This window comes from Pararge aegeria, chromosome 17 (assembly GCF_905163445.1).
Source record: "Pararge aegeria chromosome 17, ilParAegt1.1, whole genome shotgun sequence".
Classification (NCBI taxonomy): Eukaryota; Metazoa; Arthropoda; class Insecta; order Lepidoptera; family Nymphalidae; genus Pararge; species Pararge aegeria.
This window is the reverse complement of record NC_053196.1, coordinates 9,908,720-9,931,416: the sequence shown is the minus strand read 5'-3', so window position 1 is coordinate 9,931,416 and position 22,697 is coordinate 9,908,720. Positions and strand designations below refer to the sequence as shown.

Sequence of the window (22,697 nt, the reverse complement as noted above, 5' to 3'; positions counted from 1 at the left end):
TTAAAATTTTATTAGCATAACTTAATAATTACGTAGTGGCCTTGTAATATTCTCGCCCACGAGTATTTGCATTATGATAAAAACTCGTATTCTTGTGATGCCCGAATGTTAGTGTGGTCGGTGTCTTACCACCGCGAGGAGAGTTAGAAGGACGTTAATATTTAAATAATAATTTGTTCACACTAGGCGATATACCATACCTACCACAAAACTACTATACTGCCAACACAAAAACTTTCATACTGCGACACTCTCATTAGACTACACTACTATATAACAGATACCTCATTACATAACTTAAGCATTTGACGTCAAAATATTTTTAACTGTATATGAACTAAATGACTAACTGCATCGTTGATAGCTAGATTTGGGTCGTTGGTTAGCATGTTTAACTACGGATCACGAGGACCTGGGTTCGAATCAGCCGGTCGGGCCAAAACTTGAGGGTTTTTTTTTAAAGAATTCTCAGTATTAGCTCGGGGTTAGGAAATTGGCGGTGTCAACCCTTCGAAGCAGATTAAGCCGTCGGTCCTATTCGGACCGGAACACAGAAATGTTGCTTGGCGGCAGAAATAAGAATGGCGTTAGTATTTCCCCGGACGACCTCTGTTACAAACAGCTCTGCTACTACTACGCCGTCTTACCAACGTATGACCTAGTAGTGACAGGCTTAAAGCAACACAGGCTGTAAGTAGGGTTGCAACCTTTTTTTTTTAAATTCAATGGTTCTTACAGGCAAAAAGAACATAATATAAAAATAAAGTACTTTGTGTAATTCTTCATTATTTAAAATTCATTATTCTTATTCCTGTTTGCAGTTCCTATGAAACTAGTATCTCTATTTAACAATTGCACAGCATCTTCACAGTCTATATTTAAATTTTAAAAAAATAAGTAATTTATTTTTTTTCCGAAGAAATCATTTCATGTGAATTAAAGAATTTTCGTTTACTTTATTGTTCTCATAAAGTATAGATTACAATAAGAAATCGGACTGTATTGTATTTAAATTTATAGAATGTTTGTACCATGAAACTTTTGTCTCAATTAATATTATTGTGAAATAAAATTATATTTAGAGTAATAACAGAAGTATCTGTATAATGCCGTTCTAACTACCACCACCGATGTGATTTTTGATCCATTTCCATTATTTAGAAGATTTTAAGAAGCCAATCTGTTCACTCGATCCCTTTATTTACACACAGATGACGTGACGCACTTCGATAAAACCGTTTACGCCATTGATTTAATATGTGTTGAAATTGAATTTATAATTTCTTCAATCCTTATACTCCACACCAAACACATCTTCGGCAATGTTTCGGAGTGAAACTTGCGTAGAGGGTCTACGCAAGTTTCGCTCCGAAACCGGATCATCCTCAAGAGATATTGGAGAGAAGCAGGCGTTACTTTGCGGAAATCCATAATATATTATGAAAATTATGCATAATATGTCATGGATTTTTATTATTAAAAATCCATGACATATTAGGCAGGCGTTATTTCCGCAAAGCGCCTGCTTCTATCCAATATAACGTACGATGTTTTATTATGAAGTACGGGCGACTGTATGATACGTTATTCGGTGTGTCACAGGTGTTGGGCGCGGTGTCCCGGTGCGGCGCGGCGACGTCTGTGTGCGTGGACCGCGCGGCGGGCGCGGCGCTCGTACACTTCGAGCAGGCGGCGGCGGCGGGCGGCGCGGTGCGCGAACTGCGTCGTGTGGCCGCGCAGCTGTCCGCCGCAGAGCCCGACCACCCGCGCCTCTGCGTCGACTACGCCTCGCGCGAGTGCCAGGTGAGATGCCAAAATCGAACAGCCGATAGAAGCAGACGTCATCACCACCACCACCACCACCACCACCATTCTCTGATTCATCTGATTTAGAGGAAGTTTGAGTTATAGTTATAGCTCAACGACGGAAAATTCAGTTTTTTTTTCAAATATTAGTAGGATACACCAACTAATTAAGTATTTCCGCCTTTTTTTGAAGTCTGTTAATAATAGGTAAAATTCTTCGAGAAAACTAATACCAAGTTCGCTATCAAACCGTATTTATGTACATACTTAAGCTATGTTTTCATTTTTGACTGTAGGAAGCGTTCTATGAACAATTGGAAAAGCATGGCGGGTCTGCAGCTCTAGCGGGCGCAGAGCGAGTGGTGGGCGACACCCCCAGCCGGTATATACCATCTGCAAGACACGAGACACTTAGGTAAGACCCTTATTTTGGTGATAATCTTATCCAATAAGCCATATCCTCCTTCTTAGACAATCGAGCATCATGTTTAAAAATATGATGGCTCATAAATCACACTATAGTTTTTTGAGTCAAAATCGTTAGATGAGATGACAGATAGAAAAATAGCAATAAGAAATTAAACAGGTCTTAAACATTGCAATTTAGTGCAGACTCATTTCTGTTCAAAAGTATTGACATCATATTTGGTCTGATCTTAAGACCAGAAGGATGGCTATGAGATAATTGGCCATATTCAAAATGCTGACACTAAGTAACTTATAAGGTGAAAGACTTAACTTTAGAGTATCGTACATATAAAATAATAGATTAACGTTTAAGTGGATGTAACGTTAGTTAAAATCAAAACTTACACTAAGGTTTCACTAAAGACTGACGCTACGCAAAAAATTATTAAAATATTTTTATAGATGAAGGTCAATTGATTCTTTCGATTTTATACTGTCAATAACGATTGCCTTATGACAAAAAATGTTCGTTATGGCTTAGAGATCCGGTCGGATCGGCTTATCGGGTTTTCAGTAACCAGTTATCCAACAACATCAACCAAACGCATAATTTGATAACGACGGTTGTCGGAACTGCATGTGCACAATTTGCGATAAGGATATGGATACGTATCGTAATTTTGGATGGACATGCAGTTCGCCATCGATTAGCAACTCAACTGCCAGTAAAGTTACTGAAAGGGCTAGGCTAAAGCAGCGTCATGGCTGGGCTTGGCTAGCCATAAGGCTGCATATTGCGTCGCCGCGTCGCAATATGCAAAGAAAAGATTAAATAAGGCACCAGCTGGGTACAGGCCTCTCCCACAGTAGTAAAGGACGTATAATGGACTCTACATCTTCAACTCTCCAAGCTGCAACTGGGGTTGTCATGCTAAAATCATTGGCAAATACTTAACTAAACGAAATCCAGCGATAAGCTAGTATATTATCCATTTTTACAGTACATGTAAAACACACGTATTATTGTAGCTGAACTTCTTTTTGCAAGACCAATGTGAAACGTGTACCATGCTGATGGGGTTTGACATTATAGTTAAAACTAAAACTTTCTTGGGAGAGAAAAAGTTCTAGAACAAAGGTATTTTTAGAGAAATAACTTTAAATTAAATACGCGGAGACAACCATAACATAAGCTGTTTATATATATTAATCGAACGGTTTCACGGATTATCCCAACAGAATAAACCCACCAGTAGTGTCCCCTTCCCAAATTTATATAGTATAGATATAAAAAGAATTAGCACCAATATGTTATTGTTATTTGTAAGGTATGACACGGGCGCGTCGCGGTCACGGGCGCCTAGCTTCGGTCGGAGCTCATCGCGAACACCACGGTATAATGCACATGACCATTACGATCCTGCCGATTATGCGGCTGATCGAAGATACAGGTTAGCCTTCGCACACTGAAATGCGTTGTAATGTAGCCCAGCCATTTTGATAGGGCCCTTTTTGACATTTTACACATTATGCACCGGAAGACTTGCTTTTCTACGTACTTTTTTTTCTCTTTTGTTGCACAAACTAAAAACGGTTTACAAAAGGCGGACTTAATGCTAAAGCATTTTCAACCAGTCAACCCTCGGACGTGCGATGAAAACGATAACTTAAAGAGATTCTGCTCGTATTGGCTACGTGGAATAATATACTAGTGACTAATCTGCACTCCTATATATGACAAATAGTCAAATTATTTGTCATACGACATGTAACAAAATTTAGAACAAAAGTTTATTATATGCATCCATTGGTCTTGGAATAAATTAATTCTGTTTGTCAACCGCTTCTTATCTTACCAAAATATTTTTCCAATTTTAATTTTAAGTGTTAGCCATAGGGATTAATTACATCGATTGCACGAGATATCCACGAGTTTATTGTATCTTATTAAAGCAATAGTTTTATTTTTAAAATGAATGACGGCACATATAATTATCACTTCTATTAGCTGTTCGAAAAATAAAGACATAAATACCGAATAGTATCGAATATACAGTAAAGCGGTAAGCCGCGGTATCTCGTGATGTATACGGGCGGTGAAAATATAATATAATAATACACTAAATGTTGATGGAACACTTTTTTACTCAAGTATTTTCCTAGACACTTGTTTTCGTTTTACAAATTTTTACAAATTGAACATGTCTGTCAAGTTTTAATTTTAACATCTTTATAAGTAACAGCTTTCAAAAATGGCTAACAATCATAAATTTTTAATCATAAATAGGTAAGTACGCAGCTAAACAAAGCCTAGAACTCACGATGCGGCTCAAAGTGATGAAACTGGAGTTTCTTTTGAGAATATGATAGATATGAAAAAAACTATTTCGCAACTAGCTTATGTCGCAAACGCATCACTGATTACTTGCATTGATACAGTTTTGCCATAATTATATAAAATCAGCTTCGTTACATTAAGTGTGTTTCTATGATATGAAAGAAAAACAAACCAGTTAAATTTTCCTTAAATGTAAGGTTGCCCCAGAACTAATACATGGTAATAATATCCTCGTCACTGCAACCTACTTCTTGCTTTTAAGTACTAGAATTATTCTGGGTTAGTTGCATCGGCAAACGATTTCGCAGTGTTATAAATTGGCTTTGTTTCACTGAAGTTGCACCGTTTTTTATGGCCCCTAAACTTACCTTTCATTATTTCAAATAAAGACAAAGTGAAATTATGTAATGAAATTTAAGGAAAATAAAAGAAAAATGCGTTTTATACCGTATGAATAATATCACGTAATACAAAAACAGTCGTCGCGTATGAAACCGCAGGGCACGCTAGTAATTATTGTGTTTGCTTAAATTTCAGGGTATACGATGAACTAGGATCCAGTCCACAGACAGATGAGGCAACATACGAAGATCGCCTCCAGTCGGTCGTCGTATCGCCACATCGTGGACATAAACACCGGAGAGACTCAAGCACAGAAGATAGAAAGCATTCAAAAGTAAGTTGAAGCAGTCAGTGAAGTTTATTACATTAAGTTACGAAATGCAAGTATCATATTGGCCGCAGTGGTGGCCATAGGTATAACTATCAAAGATAATACAAAAAAATGACGTAAAATCACATTTTTTTTTTTGATTTTTGCATTATCGCAAAATACTGCCTTATTACTTGTGTATTCATTCTAAAGATGACTAATTAAAATCAAAAAAGGAAATTTCATACCTACATATCCTTAAATCAGAACACATTAATTCTACATACTGGAGCACAATGTATAATAGCATTATATACATAAATTACTACTAAGAGAATATTCGTTACTTTATAAAAATAAAAATAAATCGTACTTAAAACATAAATAACTTATATGATATTTGATGTAATTGAATAGGAGCGGCATAGAAGCGCCGGTGGTGGATCAAGGCGGTCGCGGTCAGGCTCACGCGGTCATGTGTCGCGGCGGCGTCACCGGCGACGACGCGACGGCTCCGGCTCGCGGACGTCACGCGCCGGTACTCCACTCAGAGATGAGCCCGACGCGCCTCCCACAGAACCGCGTCGGCCTCCGCGCGAGCGTCCACCGCTTCCTATGAGCCTGCCGCTACCTAAGTTTGCAGTGCAGTTGTTGCGCGCAGCGCCCGCACAGCCGCGATCGTTACCACCTGCTCCCGCCTCGCCGCCGCGACCTCCCTCTGCCTCGTCTTCAAGCGGCGGTTCTGCACCCCATTCACCTTCGCTCGAGGAACGCATTCGCTCTCTTGATGAGAAGTACGAGCGCTGGAGCGGCTCGAGAGCCCACGCAGATGCCCCTGATCGCTCCCGTCTAAGGCATCGCCTCCTTGAACTCGACATTAACGAGGTGAAACCTTCCGAAGTGGTCCGCTCATTGCTGGCCAAACGGTCCGTTTTCGACGAGGACACTGAGCGTCTCGAAGGTGCTCGGGTCCCAAGCCCTGGAGGAAGCCCGCGCTCTTTAGCCGTTGCGGTACCGCGGGTTTTACGATACCCGTTTCCTGCCCATTCCGGTCCAATTACTGCATCGGCTACACCATCTACTTCAACCGCAACTCCCGGGACGCCCACTCGGCCGCCGGAACCAGATGATCAGGATCGCACACACCTGTCGCTCTTAGACAGAATACCTAAGCTTCCTCCTGTTGAAACTGTAAATGAAATCAGAATTAGAATGAGAACACCATCTGTAGATAAGCTAGTCGATATGCATGAGAAGAAACAATCTCCTTCCATTGATAAAGAACAGTTTGAACTAGACTGTAATAATATAACCAGACATGAAAGCAAGAGTAGAAGAAACTCTTTAGTGGTGCACCCAGATGAAAGAAAATCACCCTTGATTGCAGAAAATACAATATCTGCCCATAGATCATTTGAACACAATATTGATAACGAAAAGCACAATTTAAAAGATATTCGAGTGGCATTAGAAGATAAGCTATTAACGATCAAAAGAGAAAGTGGTCTCGATGAGCAACCTGTTTTAAAAACCAGTGACATAAATAAATTCGAAAGGAATTGCTTTCGAGATGAAGCAAAATATTGTAGTCAAGAAATCAAACAAGCGATAAAGCAAGAACTTCAGGTAGAACTTGAATTAAATCAGAATGAAATTTTTTTCTTTCCAAACGCATACGATACAAAATTGCAAACTATTATTCAAGAAGATATAAAACCAAAATTAAATCATGACAGTAAATTGCATGAATCAGGTTTCCGAGAAAAAAAAGAAATTGAAAAACTATTTCAAACTCATAAGAGTAAAGAAATTATAAGCTATAACGTACATTCTCTGAATCATTTGAATGCCATAAATTGTTCAGAAAGAAAGATTATGGATGTGTCTCCTGAAACAAAATTAAAAGAGAAAATAAGTAAGGAAAAATGTGAAATCAATGGTCCTATTACTTTACCAGATGATAAGTTTTGTAAGGAAAACATGAATTGCGAAAAGACTGCAGATAGTTTTAAGGTAAAAAGCAATTTCTTACTTTCTGTGGAAAAAACTGTCGATAATGCTAAAAATCAAGATGAGAGTAATAAAAGCGAGTGCGAAAGATCGAGGCACTGTAAAGATCGCATCGAGAAAGATCACGTAGACAAGGAAAAGGTACAAAATAAACACCACAAACAAGAAAGGAATGAAAAAGAGCGTAAAACAAAAGATGATAATCACTTTGTAAAATCGAGTGCAGAAAAAAATGAGAAGTCAAAATCTGAAAGGGTTGTAGAAAAGCATCCAGAAACTGAAAAAGTAGAAAGAGAACGTGAATCTGATAAGCCCAGGCATTCTGATGAAACAAAATCTTTACGTCTTGAAAACCATAAAAAAGATAAAGTTGAAAAAGATAAAAAAAGAGACCATAATGAAACAGAAAGTTCAGCCAAGGGATTAAGGAGAGAAGACAAACACAAGCACGATCGAACAAAAAAAGAAAGTGATATAAAACGCGAAACAAAAACTGATAATTCAAAAAGTAGAAAATCTTCCAGAGATGAATCTAGCCGTGACGTTTGTCGGAAAGATTCGACAGACTCTAGTGCATCAAGAACATCACATGATTCTACTAAATCCAGAGATTTTGAAAATACCGAAATAAAAGAGGAACCTAAAAGTAAACCGAGGAATACTGTAGAAATATTTCATAAAGTCGAAACTGAAAAAGACTCCGCAAAACTTAGTGATCATCCCAAATTAGACGGTAAAATTAAGATTAAGACCGAAATAAAGGAAGAAAAAGAATCAGCACATTTAAGAAACAAAACTGATAGTTACATAGACAATACATTAAAAACTAAATCCGATGGACTTGAAAAACAACGGCATTACTCATTAGATTCACCTAACCTGGATTCTAAACGTAAAGAGCGATTAAATTCATGTTCCAGCCTACCGTCAAACATCGGACATAAGCGAAGAAAGTCCTCACAAGACAGTTTGGACTGCCTTACTGAAGATACTAAAAAATGTAAAAGTGAACGACGTGATTCTAAAGATTCTAGAAACCATGAACGCCATAAAACTACAAAATTCAGTAAAGGTCATTTTGCTAAAATAATTGAAAGTAAAACTAAAGATGACAAGAAAAATCAAGTAAAACCACCCGATGATATGTTTTTAAACATAAAAGAAAATGAAACAAAGGAGCCAGCTGCACCTGAAAGAAATAAGACGAATAAAAAGAGCTCGTTGGACGAGATTGAAGAAAAGATTAAATCACCAGGCAGAGGACAACAATCAGGGAATTCAGAGTCTTCATCCGAATCACTACACAACAATATAGACTTCCTCGCTACTTTGGAGTTACGGTCGAGTGAAGAGGATGAAAGACAAAAGGTACTACGTAAAGAGATGAAAGAGAAAAAACGTATTCAGCAATTACAACAAATTCAAGAACTCCAAATGCAGCAAGATGCTCTTCAACAAGCTGAATTATGTAATAAAGTTAAGGATCAAGACAGAAAACTAAAGAACGAGGAAAAGAAAAAAGACACTTTGCGTGAAAAGAGAATGTCTACAGAAAGGAAAAGTAAGGATGATAGAAATGATATGAGTAAACGGCGTAATCGTAAACAAGTTCCAAGCACAGATAGTTCAGATTCTGACGAGCCTATGAAAAAGCATTCTATATTTGACATCGTAGACGATGAACCAACATATATATCAATGTATGATAAAGTTAAAGCCAGATCTTGCAAAAATATGCAAAAACAGGAAGAAGAAAAGCGACAGGAAAAAATAAAAGCAAAGTTCAGTCAGTTAAAGCAGAGTAGAGCAAAACGTGAAGAAAAGAAGAGATCTAGTTGGGATGAAGACAGTGATTCTGAAAATGAAAATCATAAATCTCACAAAGCTTCCATGGGCAGTTCATCTGATGACGGCGAAATGACAATCCATGGTAAAAAACGAGAAAAGTCTCATGGATCTAGCCTCGAATACGATCAAATGAGAACAAATGATTATTTTGATGCTATAAGTAATGAAGAGGATTCACGCAATAAATTGTCACGCAAAAATTCTAGGTCACGCATTATGTCTGATACGTCAGATGATGAAAACATCAATAGAAATATGAGGAAAAGTCCTAATTTTGTTGATAAAATCAAAAAAGAAATATTTTCCGACTCTGAATCTTCTCAAAAATGTAAAGATACCGATATAAATCTTAAAGAATTTAGTGATGATAAGGTAAAGAAAACATCTCTTTTGAATTTATTCGGGAAGAGTGATAGCGAAGACAATAGATTGAAGACACTTTTAGACGGTGAAAATGAGTACAGAATTTCGTATGGGAAAGGTTATACCAATGACATATCTTCCGGAAATGAATCCAATCCATCAAATCTACATTCATCTGAAATGCGTATAAAACATAAGAAGAAACAAAAGAAATACAAATTTACCTTTTCAGATGAAGATACTAAAACTGAAAGTGGGCATGAAGTTTCAGCGGATTTGGTAGTTAAACGTAAAAACTCTGACAAATTTCGTCGTCATAGTAATAAGAAAGAAAAAAGGAAAGATAAAATTCGCGAAAGTGTTGACACAGATGAACCAAGAGATGAAAAAATTAAATATAAAAAGGATAAGAGGTCACCAAGCCAGTCGTATGATTTAATAATGGACCCTGCGTCGAATAATTATAAGAAAGAGGGTAAGATGGAAGATATATTTGGACCACTTACAGATGAGTCTGACAGAGACTCTCACATAGCAGCGCACTCTATGGACTATCTTTATACAGCAGCTGAAAAATTAAATGGCGATGATATTAAAATTAAAGATGACATTAAGCGGAAAAAAGAGAAGAGGAGAAAAGATAAGCGACATTTTGTCAAAGATGATGATAACAGTTTAGATGTTGATGCGGTTAGTAAAGCAATAGAAGCTCGTTTGTTCGCTGACACCTCGAATATTGACGATAATCGGACGAAATTAGAAAATAACTCTGATTGTGTTTCTAAAAAATTCAACACTGACCATAAATACGGAGATATTAACATTAACATGAATAGTCCTTTTAATAAATACTGTGTTAAATATAAAAAGGATTCTCGAGAGAAAAAGAAGAAGAAGAAGAAAAATCGTGAAGATCGCCAAAGTCGCAAAGAACACCATCATGGACATCACCACGAAAAAATTCCAAAACATGAAGACTCTGACATTGAAAGTAATACTAAGCCACAAAAACTTGAAGACTCTTATATCGACAATAATGTTACGTCTCCCAAAACAATGTTGCTCGATATACCATTACCTAATGATACCCAAAATATAGAGGTTACAGATAAGTCGGATGATAATAAATCTCTCTCTGAGTCGCCTAGCCTACCGAGAATTACAGATAGTCCTCCGTTTGCAATAAAAACAGATGAAAACAGTGTTACCAAGAGGAATGATCAAAACTCTTCAAACTTGTTAGTAGTAGATGATGCAATCGAAATCGATTACGATTTGGTGGGAAACATTGAAGTTAACGATATTCCGATGCCACCTCCTATTGACAATATTGTGCAAGACATCAGTGAAGTACCATTACCTAAAGATCCCCCCCTTAATTCTGAAAAATGTAAACAGAGTGAGTCAACTAGTGTTAATGTTGATATTGAAGTTGATACTGACGTTAAAACAAGTGAAGATGCTGTTCGAAGCATACCTAACTTAGAAAAAGATACTGAAAAACAAACAGATAAAATAGTTAGCGAGTCTCATTCTTGTAAAACAGATAAAAAAGTGGAAGAAAAACCTCGTGCCATTATTTCACAAGAAGAAACAGAGGATGCTGTTGCTGCTTTATTGGGTGAAAGTTTTAGAGGAAAAATGAATACATTCGATAATTGTTATGAAGAAGTAGAAAACAATAGTACGCATCAGATAGAAATTGAAAATACTCCGATTGAAATCGAAATAATTCCTGAAGAAGATGCCGAAGAAATGCGACAGGCAGTTCAAAATTTAAACGCCAGTGAAATGGAAATGAAACCTGATACACCTGTGTCTGATAGTGATATTTTACTCATAGACACTGATACCGAAGAAGCTGAAGACACTAATCAAGACGCAATCGAAAAATTGCCAGTAAATATAATTGCAACAAATCAATCTCTTAACAATAACAATAAAGTAAGCTTAGCTCAGACTACAGAAATTTCAAATATAATTGTTACGAAACCAAAAACAACTATAGTTCGTCCTATTCAGAAAGAATTGCAAGAATTGAAGAAAATAAACGAAGTTGAAGTGAAACCTTCAGTAACAAAGCAAGAAACTATTCAAGAAATTACATCAACTGCGACACCGGTCATAACATCGCCGGTCCGGTCTTGGACTTTATCAAACAATAAATTAGTTGAACCTCAAATTCCTAATGTCCCCGTAAGTTCTTTGGCTAGTAAAGACCACAATGAAAGCAAGCCTACTCATATAACAGCAAATATAGTTCAGATTAAAGCTCCACATAATCAAGGTGTACAAATAGGTAGTACCGTGAGGCCTATTATAAATGCTAATAGAGTTAGTACACCTTACCAAGTAATAAACCAGATTATTAGGCCGCAAGTTTCTAGTATGCAACCACCTACAATAAAAATACCAGAACCTCATATTATATATCAAAAACCTCAAGGAATAGTAATTTCTCCAAGAGTCAGTAATGATCCAATATTATTAAGTCCAAAGACTACTCCACGAACTGAAGGTATGACATCGCCACGCTTAAACAACTTGGCTATTCTTGGAAGTTCACCGCAAAATATCAATTCAGTTGGAATAGCGACATCAAATACGATACAGCAAAGATCTCCAGGTCAAGTTACTGTAGTTCGGATGCAACAGCCACCACTAAGTCCTATTCAAACTATGCATATATCGCCAGGTGCCAGAGGTATGGTATCGCCTAACCGTCCAAATTCGGTCTTGGTTCAAACGCAAGGTTCCTCATTGCATTTTAATCGATTGCCTGTAACCCCTGTTCTGGCACCTATTTCTAAACAGTTGAATGTCAATAATATAATTCAGCAGACTAAGTCAAGTTTTAGTAATAATCATCCACAGTTGATTCACCAACCCAAGATAATATCGGATACCAGACAATCTGAAAATATAAATGAGAATACTAAAATAATTTTATCTCCGACTAGATTGCATCAAAGCACAAATTCTACTATAATGGCTCAAAATCGACTTATATCTATGCAGAACCCTATTCATGTTGGGAATATCAATTCTACTTTGCAGCTTTCCAATAAAGTTTTAATAAACAACAAGGCTCAACTTGGCGATAAGAGGGAAGCCTCTAATACCAAGCCTGAACAAAATCTGTTGACGCCCATAATACATGTAGCTACTCACGCACCATCATCTATTATTCAGGGCAGCGCTAAATCTGTCGTGTGTAGTCTTCATGAAGCAGCGACAGTTAATAGAGGTCATGGGTCGAACGTGATTCACAGTATTAATTCACAGAGGCTGCTTACAACGAATCCTATTACAAATGTTATACAACTGGATGCTAATAAAGGCCCGCCATCTGTTTTATCCATGGCAACGATAAGACCATCACAAGCTCCGTGCAAATCTGAATCATCCAATACTATTGTAGTTACGACAGCAAGTCTTGCAAATGTTGTTATGACTCCTTTGTTGCTCAAAACATCTACCACTCCAAAAGCGACCATAAGATTACATACGAGAAGTGAAAGTGAACATGTTGATAATCGTGCATCTCTACCTTTTATGAATCATTGCCAGCCCCAACATTGTGATAAAATTGTTGAAAATAAAGAATTAGATATTCAAAAAACTGCTTCAGTGCCTTCAGCAACAGAGCATATTACTGCTAAATGTGAAACCGACTTTGAAGAGTTATTAAAAGATAATACAAATGAAATCAAAGTGACTAATGATCCTGAAAAAAAATTAGAAATTAATGTTGGGAAAAGTTTAACGTTAATTACAGCGGCTTTTGATCGCAGGAAGAGTACTGATTGTAAGGCTGATGAAAAAGATAGCAATAAAGAATCTAGTACCAAGAAACAGTACAGTACAGTGGATGATACTATATTGACAATCAACGACACCGAAATTACAACATCGGAAATTGTTGAGATAAAATCTATAGATTTTGTAGAAAACATACCCAAAAAGAATAATTTAGAACATATTCAGCAAGACAAGTCCGAGATAAATACACACGACCTTAAAGACAAAACTGAGGACAAGAAAACTTGTGAAAACAATGAGATTCCCATAACATCAAAAGATGACGATAGTAACAATAAATTTTTTAGTCTGCTCTCAAGTCCAAATAAAGTAAACGAAATTAAAAATTTAGATGAAGGTGATTACTGGTCGGCTAAAGACGTTAACATTGAGTCAGTTATTAAGAAAGTTGAATCTTTATGCAATGATACTTTCGATGAAAAGAAAGATGACATTCATGAAGTCAATGGTTTGAATGACTCTCCAGGGAAAATTGCAATAGAGGCAAACATACACAATGAGATTTTGGGTGGGTGTAATGAAGCTAACAAACAAGATTCATGTGATACAGAGCTTTCAAAAGAACTGGAAACTAAAAGTGAAGCCTTTCAGGAGTGCAATGTAGTTGAAGAACCTATAATTGAAAAAACAACTGGTAAACGGGGTGGCCGCAGTGGACGTGGTAAGAGAATGGAGAAGAATCCAGATAGAGTTCAAACTCGCCAAATAGCTAAACCACCTAGGGGATCAAAGCGAGGAAGAGGCAGCAGGGCGAAGGTAGATAAAAAGATCAAAAATTTAGTTTCGAATAATATGAATAATATGCCTGGAGATGTTTACGACTTTCATGAAGATTCGGGAGATGAAACTGTTACATCACCAAACAAAACGGAAGTAAGGCCTCGTTTAATTCTGACTATCAAAAGTCCTCTTTCTGGTCACTCCAACGCCATAGCTACATCAACACTCAGTATAACACACAAAGACCAAGTCAAAATTATAGAAAAACCGAAGGAGGAAAAGATGGAAGTGTTCGTATCGCCCTCAGCAAATACACGAAAATCTAGACGCCTGCAAGAAAAAGACATCCAACGTAGTACCGTCGATGATGTTATCGACGAGGTTATAAAGGGTTCAGGAATACAATTTAAGAATAATAAAGACACGAACAAAAAGAGATCGGCAAGACAGGCTGGCTGCAAAACAAATATCGAGAAGAACTCTACCGGTGACACTCGCAAGTCTCCCCGGGGCGTTAAGAGAACAAGGGACAGAAGTCTGTCAGACGCGTCAATGGACAGCAACGACGACAACGTTAAGCGGGAGGATATTCTTAAAGAACCGTCACCAGCGCCACCGAAGCTTCCTAAGTTGGCAGAACCTCTTGAACCACCAAAAAGCGAACCTGAAACTATCATCAAACCAACTCCGGTCGCCCCGCCCGTTATCACCACTCCGCCGAGCAATCCAATTCCTATAATGAAACCGCCCAAAAAAATGATATCAGAGATTGTCAAACTCGCGGGCGTGTTCGAGGCGGCTGCGAATATAAACAACAGGGTGGGGTTGGTCTCTTCGCCGAGCGTACCCGATCGTCCTCTGCTTTCGGTCGAACGTCCTTGCGAAGCAGAGCGTCTTGCTCCTCCTGCGGTTGAGACTTCGCCAATAGCAGCGGGCGAGGCTGGAGACGCAGGCTTCGTTCGACGCATCGTGGACAACGTGCCGGTCAACATGATGCCAGTCGGTGCTACCGAGGCAACGGATGCACGTGTGCAGTCGCCTGCTCTTCCGCACCGCCCGCCCTCCGCTCTCCACCCAGTGGACCGGGCCACACCCGTTCTTGTCAGGTCAGTATACTACAAATGGTACTACTGAAGTTAAAATGCGTTTATCACTGTTTATCTGCTTCTGTTCATAAGAAAGCAGTTTAGTATCATTTTTTCACCTATACCCAATATTTAGTAATAAAATAATGTTATTGAATACAGGGGTGGCGATGGAGACGGTGAAGCGCGCTTCCACGGCGCGTACGCGGGGCCTGCCAGTCTACCGCGTGGCGCGCACCACCCACCGCTAGCCAAGCAGGCGGCCGTCGTAGTACCGCACCACCTAGGTGTGCATCAAACGTTAATAGAAACACTGAATGATATTCTTCTTTGCACAATCATTTACAATTGTATATTTTAAGTGAAATAATGATGGATATTAATTAATTGATTTTCTACCACTCGCAAGAAAATGTCTGGGGGCTTACTACCATGGATAAAGCAGTATTATTTTAATATTGGTGTTGTTTTGTTGTAGAATTATAATCCTTATTTTTAGAACGCCAAAATATGTAATATTAATTGCAATTTAAAATAATTTTACGATATGCTATAGTTATGCGATATAGTAGTAAACCTCCTGTTATCCAAAGGGCATATACGTCTTTTATAAGGCTAAGTGTGATTTTTGAAATGTAATTAAATAAAATTTTCTTTCGAATTATTTTTCTAACACAATAAGTAAATATACAATGGCGTAGAAATATGACGGCATAAGGAGCGTCATGCCATTTTCTATGACGGTTTGGGGGCGAATATACTGGCAAGATGTTTCGCAACCAAAAATATGTACTTATTCAGTAAATTCTCTCCAGGATCTCGAACTCCAGTTACCGACGAAGTTCGCTTTGGTCGCACCAGCGTACCAGCGGGCAGCCCTCAAGGACAAATTGCTTTGGTGAGTATGATACAAAATATATACTGCATGAATATGAGCAGTAATAAACAGAGGAGCGTTTCTTAATCTGGGTTCTGCATATGTGTCAACTTTAATATTTGTGGATTAGTAAGTACAGTTAAGCATAAAAACTTCATGCATATTAAACTTCAGTTGTACATATATAAAAATGATTCTACGAAACAAGACCCATCGGCGACGTTAATAGGTTAAGAAACGCTTCGACGAACAATATTTATTTTGTTGAATAGTAAATATTATATAAGAGTAATTCTGTTCATGCTATCCGGGATAGTCTGCAGATTTAGTTAGAAGTCCACCACCTGCACATCAGCAGACTTCTCCTATCGCGGTATATCCTAATGTAATATATATTTTATTCATAAATAATATTATTTTGATTAACCATACACTAAGCGAGTTAGTTATTGAAGTTAACATTTTATCCGCAGGGCGATGGATTGTATCCTCATTTTTCGCATCACCATTACCAAATGTATCAGCAACACTTTCGAGCAACACAGCACGAAAATATATCGACTCCTACATTTTTGCCAAGGTATGTAACTGGATTATTTATTAAACAAACTCTGTACACACATTCAATGTAACTGATAATAATCTGAATATTGTCAATCATATTTTTTAGAAATTTTTGAAAACAGGCAGTTTTTAAAAATTTCTAAAAAATATTGACAATAATTTGGACTGCTTGCGTCTGAGTCTAATAACGAAGGGTTTCCCATATGTTCAAATCTATATTTATATATTATATACTTGTAACTTTGTTCTTAACTGAAAAAATATTTGACACTTTTATATGTATCACGCGAATGTTTTCTCTGCCTTTGAGTTTACTAAAAATAATTTGGATGAGATTTATACGACATGCTGTCCAGTTATCGTTTATGGATTTGGATTGGCTTATCAAACCACTTATAACCGGTCTCATATGGCGTGTACATGGCTTTAAAGAAACTGATAAGAACAGGCGGTCGCGTTCGCTTGCCGGCGCACTGCAAATTGATATTTCGAACTTTTTACAGTCATCGCTTTCACACGTATATCGCTCATTAACCGGCTAATGGATTCTATTCTCTGTTAACGTGCTGAAATATTAACCGTTTAAAGCGAACTTATTTCTGAATTTAACATACTGAAAACCTGCAATGTTTGTGCAAGAGTCGATAAGAAAAAACATTTGGGTCTTATGCCAACTATAGCCCACTCTTTATAGAAACTATATTTTTATATGCTTGTGAAATATGGACATGTCGGTGTAATCCGTTCCAACCTCGTCCAATCCGTCCCTCCTTTTAGAGAAATAAATGCACCGTCTAGAGTTCTTTACATAAAGAAAAATAACCTCTATCAGCTAAAATATAATGATTTGTAATCAAATATCCGTTGCTTCAATGGTGTAGGACAACTATCATGACTTGCCTTTTTGTTTTTTTTTTTTGTCGTGGTGGAAAAGCTTTATGGCTACCTCTGTTCTTTTGGGCAGGACAGAGGTTATGTGGGACTCGTTTACCCGAACTAAAACTCACCACGGCATGTCCCTCTCGTTGGCTTTATTGGACGTCCGGGGAACCCGTTGTATACTTCCGAGATGACTTCTTGCCTGATAGTTTTCCGCAATGTTTTACGGGTGAAGTCTACCAAGCCGCTTTTATCCAGCGTGGAGAACTACGGCCTAAACTCTTTCAATTCTTAACGAGGACCGGCAGGGTGATTTCGTATCTCGCGACAGGCGTATATCTTGAAATCACTGCTGTCAGACGTCACTTTCCCAAACAATAAATAAACAAAAGTGACGTTTGACAGCAGTGGTTGCAAGATTTACGCCTGTCGCAAGCCTGTCGCGAGATACGTAATCACCCTGCCGTGCCCTGAAGTAAGCTAGCAATGGTTTGATAATGATGATTATGATGTTTGCAGAGGCGCGTTGGAAGCGGAGGCCTCGGAGGTGCCGACGCCGCCGTTGGAGCTTCGGCGCCCGCCCTCCGCTCGCGTTCCGCGTCCCGCGCACTCGCCCTCGCCGCTCGACCGACACATCAGTGAGTGCTAATAAATCTTATGACGTGTTGCAATTTGAGAAGTAGTAGAGCTTTTTGCGACAGTGCTCGTCCGGGGAAATCGCCCTGCTTATTTCTGCCGGCAAGCAGCATCACTGTGTTCCGGTTTTGTAGGGCGTGGTTGCCGGTGTAATTACAGGCATATGAGGTCCTGAGGTACATGAGGTCGTGAAGCTCATGAGGACCGAGGTATCATTAGGAACCTGAGATGTAGGTGTTACCTACCAGGTTGATGAACATGGGGCGACACTTCCTCGCATGCTCCGTTTTTAAGCGTTGGTTTTCCACCACAAAACCATCCTTGTTCCGTCAATTATTGCAATGTATATTTTTGTTCTAAAAATGTATCACAACAACAATAATGGTCAAATCATCATAGCCCTAATAATATTTGTAGTTTTACTAAAATAATAAAGTTTGTATCCTTATGCAAATTTTCATTTATTAAAAACCTTTATTATTGATTGATTTCGAATGTTGAAGTTTCAATCTAATAACTTATTAGGATTAGTAAGTAGCAACATTACTCAAGAGTGTCGAAGAGAGAGTGCATTTACAATGGGTTCGTTCTTTGATGCAGTGTACGCGGTGCGGTGCGGCCGCTCACCACCACCTGCGCACGGCACGTCGCGACCGCCATCTGCATTACCACCGCCTGGCCCACCGGGCCCACCGCACGCCTCGCAGGTACCGCGCGAGGCCGACTCGCTGCAGATGTTACTAAGGGTGAGCATTGATCTATTTCCCCCGATACCTCTGATACCTATAAACAAGTGTACCGTTACAGATTGTTCATAGCTAACGTCGAAGGTCCTTTTTCTATATTCAACTCATTGCTTATCGACGTTGTAATTGACAAAAATAACAGTTGTTTACAAATAATTACTTTGCTTGACGTCAGACAGTCTGACACTTTACCAGCGGTCGTAGCTATCGGTTTAACCAGCTGCATATGTTAACGTGGGTCAACGTTGATATGTCAAGTTTTCAGTTGGTCATCAGCATCATCATCACTTCAATCAAAATGCACGTTCTTGGGCCGCTTGTTTCCAGCGGCTCCTAGCGACTTGTTTAAGTCATCTTTCAAGATTTTTGTTAATGTCATCTTTCTACCTGGTTGGGGTTCGACAAACGCAGCTTTAATTGGTACAGTCGCCATTCCAGCACGTTTGGACCCCAAAGTCCATCGGTAGTACAGGAAAATAAACGATGTTGAATTATTCCAGCGGTATCCAGTGATGTGGCAAGGGTTGCTGGCGCTGAAAAACGACTCTGCGGCGGTGCAGATGCACTTTGTGGGCGGCAACCCCGGCGTGGCGGCCGACGCTTTGTCCCGACATTCAGACGGCGCGGCAGCCTCGCTGTTGCGCATCGCACAGCGCATGCGCCTCGAGCCTGCACAGCTCGACCAAGTGCACCGCAAGATGAAGGTACCTGTAGTTTATCTATGGTATAGCACGAGTCAAACTTTATGAACTCTCGAACTTCATGCGTTTCGATGCGCAGAATTCAATATTCGGTATCAGCCTATCAGCGGGACGGTACAGTTGACTAACTTCGTGAAAGTTCCGCGACCACATAATGCTTGTATCGTACTATACATAAGCGAACCGACTATTCCATAGACTTAAAACGTAAACTAGAATTTGGTAAAGCTATAAAAGAACTATAAAAAAAGCATAAATAATAAACATTAAAATAAAATTAATTTTCAAATAAAAGTTTTTAATATACCGCTCTGTCGGGACCGAAAACGGTTTTTAGCTATACAATCTCTTTTAAATTATTTCTCAGGTCAAGAACCCGGAATTTATTTATTTAAAGAAGGAACATAAACACTTTTGAAACGTAATATGTCGGTTTGTAGTGTTTACTACCAGTTCGCAAGGTAGATTCTACAGGGAAGAAGCTCACTCACCAGTTGCTCTTTTCCAACATCATTGTACATAAAATTCATTCTATCCATGATGACCTCCCTGGCGCAGAGGTGAGCGCTGCAGTTTTAAGCTCGAGGTCCTGGGTTCGGTTCCCGGCAGGAGCAATTTGAGAATTTATAATCTCAGAACTTTCTGTGGTCTCGTCTGGTGAAAGGCTTCGGCCGATGCTAAGTGATTAAGCGTTCCGGTACGATGTTGCGTTGAAACCGATTAGGGCTATTTGGGGTTAATATAATTGCTATAGTCTATCCTCCCTCAACAGGTTTCGCCGGCTGTAGTGAAACAAAAAAGTCTTGTGTCAGAATAAGTTAATAATAAATGTGTCATTATCATTCAGCTGGAAAACGAACACTGCATACTGCTGGGGCTCCCGTGTGGGCGTGACCACATGGATGTGCTGCAGCAGTCCACCAACCTCACTGCCGGCTTCATCACCTACCTGCAGCGCAAGCAGGCCGCCGGCATCGTCAACGTGGCGCCTTCGCCCGGCCATCACCAGGTTAGCTATTGACGAATCATCATCATCGTTTTCCGCGTATTCAACGCTCCACTGCTGGACACAGGTCCCCTCTTGAGGTCCCCCGAAAGGGGTTTTGAGCTTAAGACTCTCTAAACTGCTAAAATTGGCTTTAATGATTATTACCACGTACTATTAGTTAGTGGTAACCGGGATAGATGGATTATCGTGCTCTCTGGGATGCATTGAAAATTCCTTGACAGAAATATCTACCTCCTTATTTTATACTTATAATACAACAATATAAACTATAATTATGAATAATACGGTATAACTTAAGTACGGAAAAACCACAAAACTTTATATTGTGCTTATTATATTGTATTAGTTACTTGTAAACTTATAAACAGTGATGATCAGAGTATCAAATTCAAATATTATGTTGTAGAAATATATTTCAATTTTTGACATATAGTATAAAGAGTTGACGCTTTAGATGTATGTTAAGATGTAAATAGGAACCGTAAAAAGTAAAAATAAACCCTAAAAACTAACATGTTTCACTTACCGGCACATAAATTATCTATTTGTTTTCATCATCAGTACCTTGCTCACTTGCTGTGGACGGTGAAAGGAGAACCAATTAACGAATACAGTTCATAATATTAGTTATGAATATTTGTTACTCACACTTACTTTCTTTTCCACAGTCAATATACACGGTTCACATTTTCCCGTCCTGCGATTTTGCGAACGAAAACTTAAATCGCATCGCGCCTGATCTTATGCATCGCGTCGCCAACATTGCGCATCTGCTCATCGTCATCGCCACCGCCCTCGGTTGAGCTGCGAAGCATCGCAGGACCGGATCGACATCGCGGTTTACCGCCCCATCGGATAAACATCGCAGGAGATCGCCTGCTGACTCACGGAGCGGGCAAGATAGACCTGCCGAATTACTGCAACTGATCACTTTGTGTTGATCGCCCACTGGATTAAAGTTACAGGCAAACTAGCCGCATTCAACCATACCTGATAGATCAGCCATTGAACGAGTCGTACACAGAAAGGACTTTGGAAAAAACATCGCGTCTGGCTGATTCTTTGCGGCTGATACGGATTGCGCGCATCGGATTTGACTATTACTGTATTGGATAAACTCGAAACGTGATTAAAATTGATCGCACGACATTTGACCGTTAAAAAATATTTTAAATAAAAAAAATGTAAATATATCCAGGTTGTGAAAGTTAATTTTTACTATTATGTAGGCTACTCATCGACCTGGTGGAAGCCGCCTCGGAATGGTTCGCTAGTGAAGTGAGAGTGTATCGGGAATTGGTCGGACTACCTCGCGATAGTGGACGCTGTAGTGCAGTAACGTTAGTGTATTTATTGTTACGGCGGGCGCCGCCCTCACCTATTTAAGAGATTAGATTTAAGACGTAGCTTTGTAAAATACTTTTGTTACGGTCGACTGGGATCGGCCTCGTTCGGAGTTTAAATTTATAAAAGGCGAAATCAGACGAGAGAGTACGATTGATTTTGGGTTCTGATTAGATGTGTGGCGATCTATCGAGCATTTTTATTGTTAGTGTAAATTGTTATTTTGTTTTAAGCTTAGGATCTAAAGTAATTTAAATAATGTAAATACCGAATCTATCCGTACTAAAAATTCGATTTACTCGCTTAGATCATTACGGTAGGTAATGAGAAACTATAACTCGGTCGAATGGACAATGATAATGATGTAAAAGAACGATAAATCATAAAAAACGACCATATAAAACGATTCAATACACATGGAAAAAATAAACTGTGATTCTGTCTATAATGTAAGCTTATAGGTAGTCTTATAAAGCGTACTTGTACTTGAGCAACGGTGTGAGAAGTGCGGCGTCGCCTTTAAAGTAATACTAAACAGCGATGTGCATTACGATTTATTATAGTCCTATTTTATTCTTATCAGTCTTATAATGTAAAGTAAGTTTTAAAAATATGAATATAGAATAAAACATACCATATATACAAAATATCCATTTATTTTATTTTATTTATTTATTTCAAATGTGTTTTTGTTTTCCATTTTTAAAACGTACTTTACACGACAAAAATATTAATAATTTGGTTAAATTATAAGACATGATAGACAAAAGGGCGTAAGTAATATAATACGTAATGTAGCTTCCGGCAACTTTCCCGCATAATTAATATTAGGTCACGTTAGGATTACTGATAGGAGACTGGCATTGTCTAGTGACACTGCGTACGCGCT

General features: G+C 38.6%; 1 protein-coding gene across 6 annotated transcripts in view; it reads left to right on the top strand.

Annotated features, from left to right (window-relative positions):
* LOC120631076 (protein split ends) overlaps positions 1–22,432 on the top strand; it is a 97,682-nt gene extending 75,250 nt beyond the window's left edge. For 4 of the 6 annotated variants that reach the window (XM_039900499.1, XM_039900496.1, XM_039900494.1 and 1 more), the window contains 13 exons: positions 1,603–1,803; positions 2,103–2,221; positions 3,543–3,665; positions 5,090–5,228; positions 5,622–15,073; positions 15,215–15,339; positions 15,868–15,950; positions 16,403–16,509; positions 17,892–18,010; positions 18,609–18,754; positions 19,255–19,458; positions 20,303–20,464; positions 21,133–22,432. In XM_039900499.1, the coding sequence (XP_039756433.1) occupies positions 1,603–1,803; positions 2,103–2,221; positions 3,543–3,665; positions 5,090–5,228; positions 5,622–15,073; positions 15,215–15,339; positions 15,868–15,950; positions 16,403–16,509; positions 17,892–18,010; positions 18,609–18,754; positions 19,255–19,458; positions 20,303–20,464; positions 21,133–21,267 (11,115 nt within the window). In that variant the 3' untranslated portion in view covers positions 21,268–22,432. The remainder of the gene's footprint in view (positions 1–1,602; positions 1,804–2,102; positions 2,222–3,542; positions 3,666–5,089; positions 5,229–5,621; positions 15,074–15,214; positions 15,340–15,867; positions 15,951–16,402; positions 16,510–17,891; positions 18,011–18,608; positions 18,755–19,254; positions 19,459–20,302; positions 20,465–21,132) is intronic. The other 2 variants (XM_039900497.1, XM_039900498.1) reach the window with 2 other exon arrangements.
* The last annotated feature ends 265 nt before the right edge of the window (positions 22,433–22,697 follow it).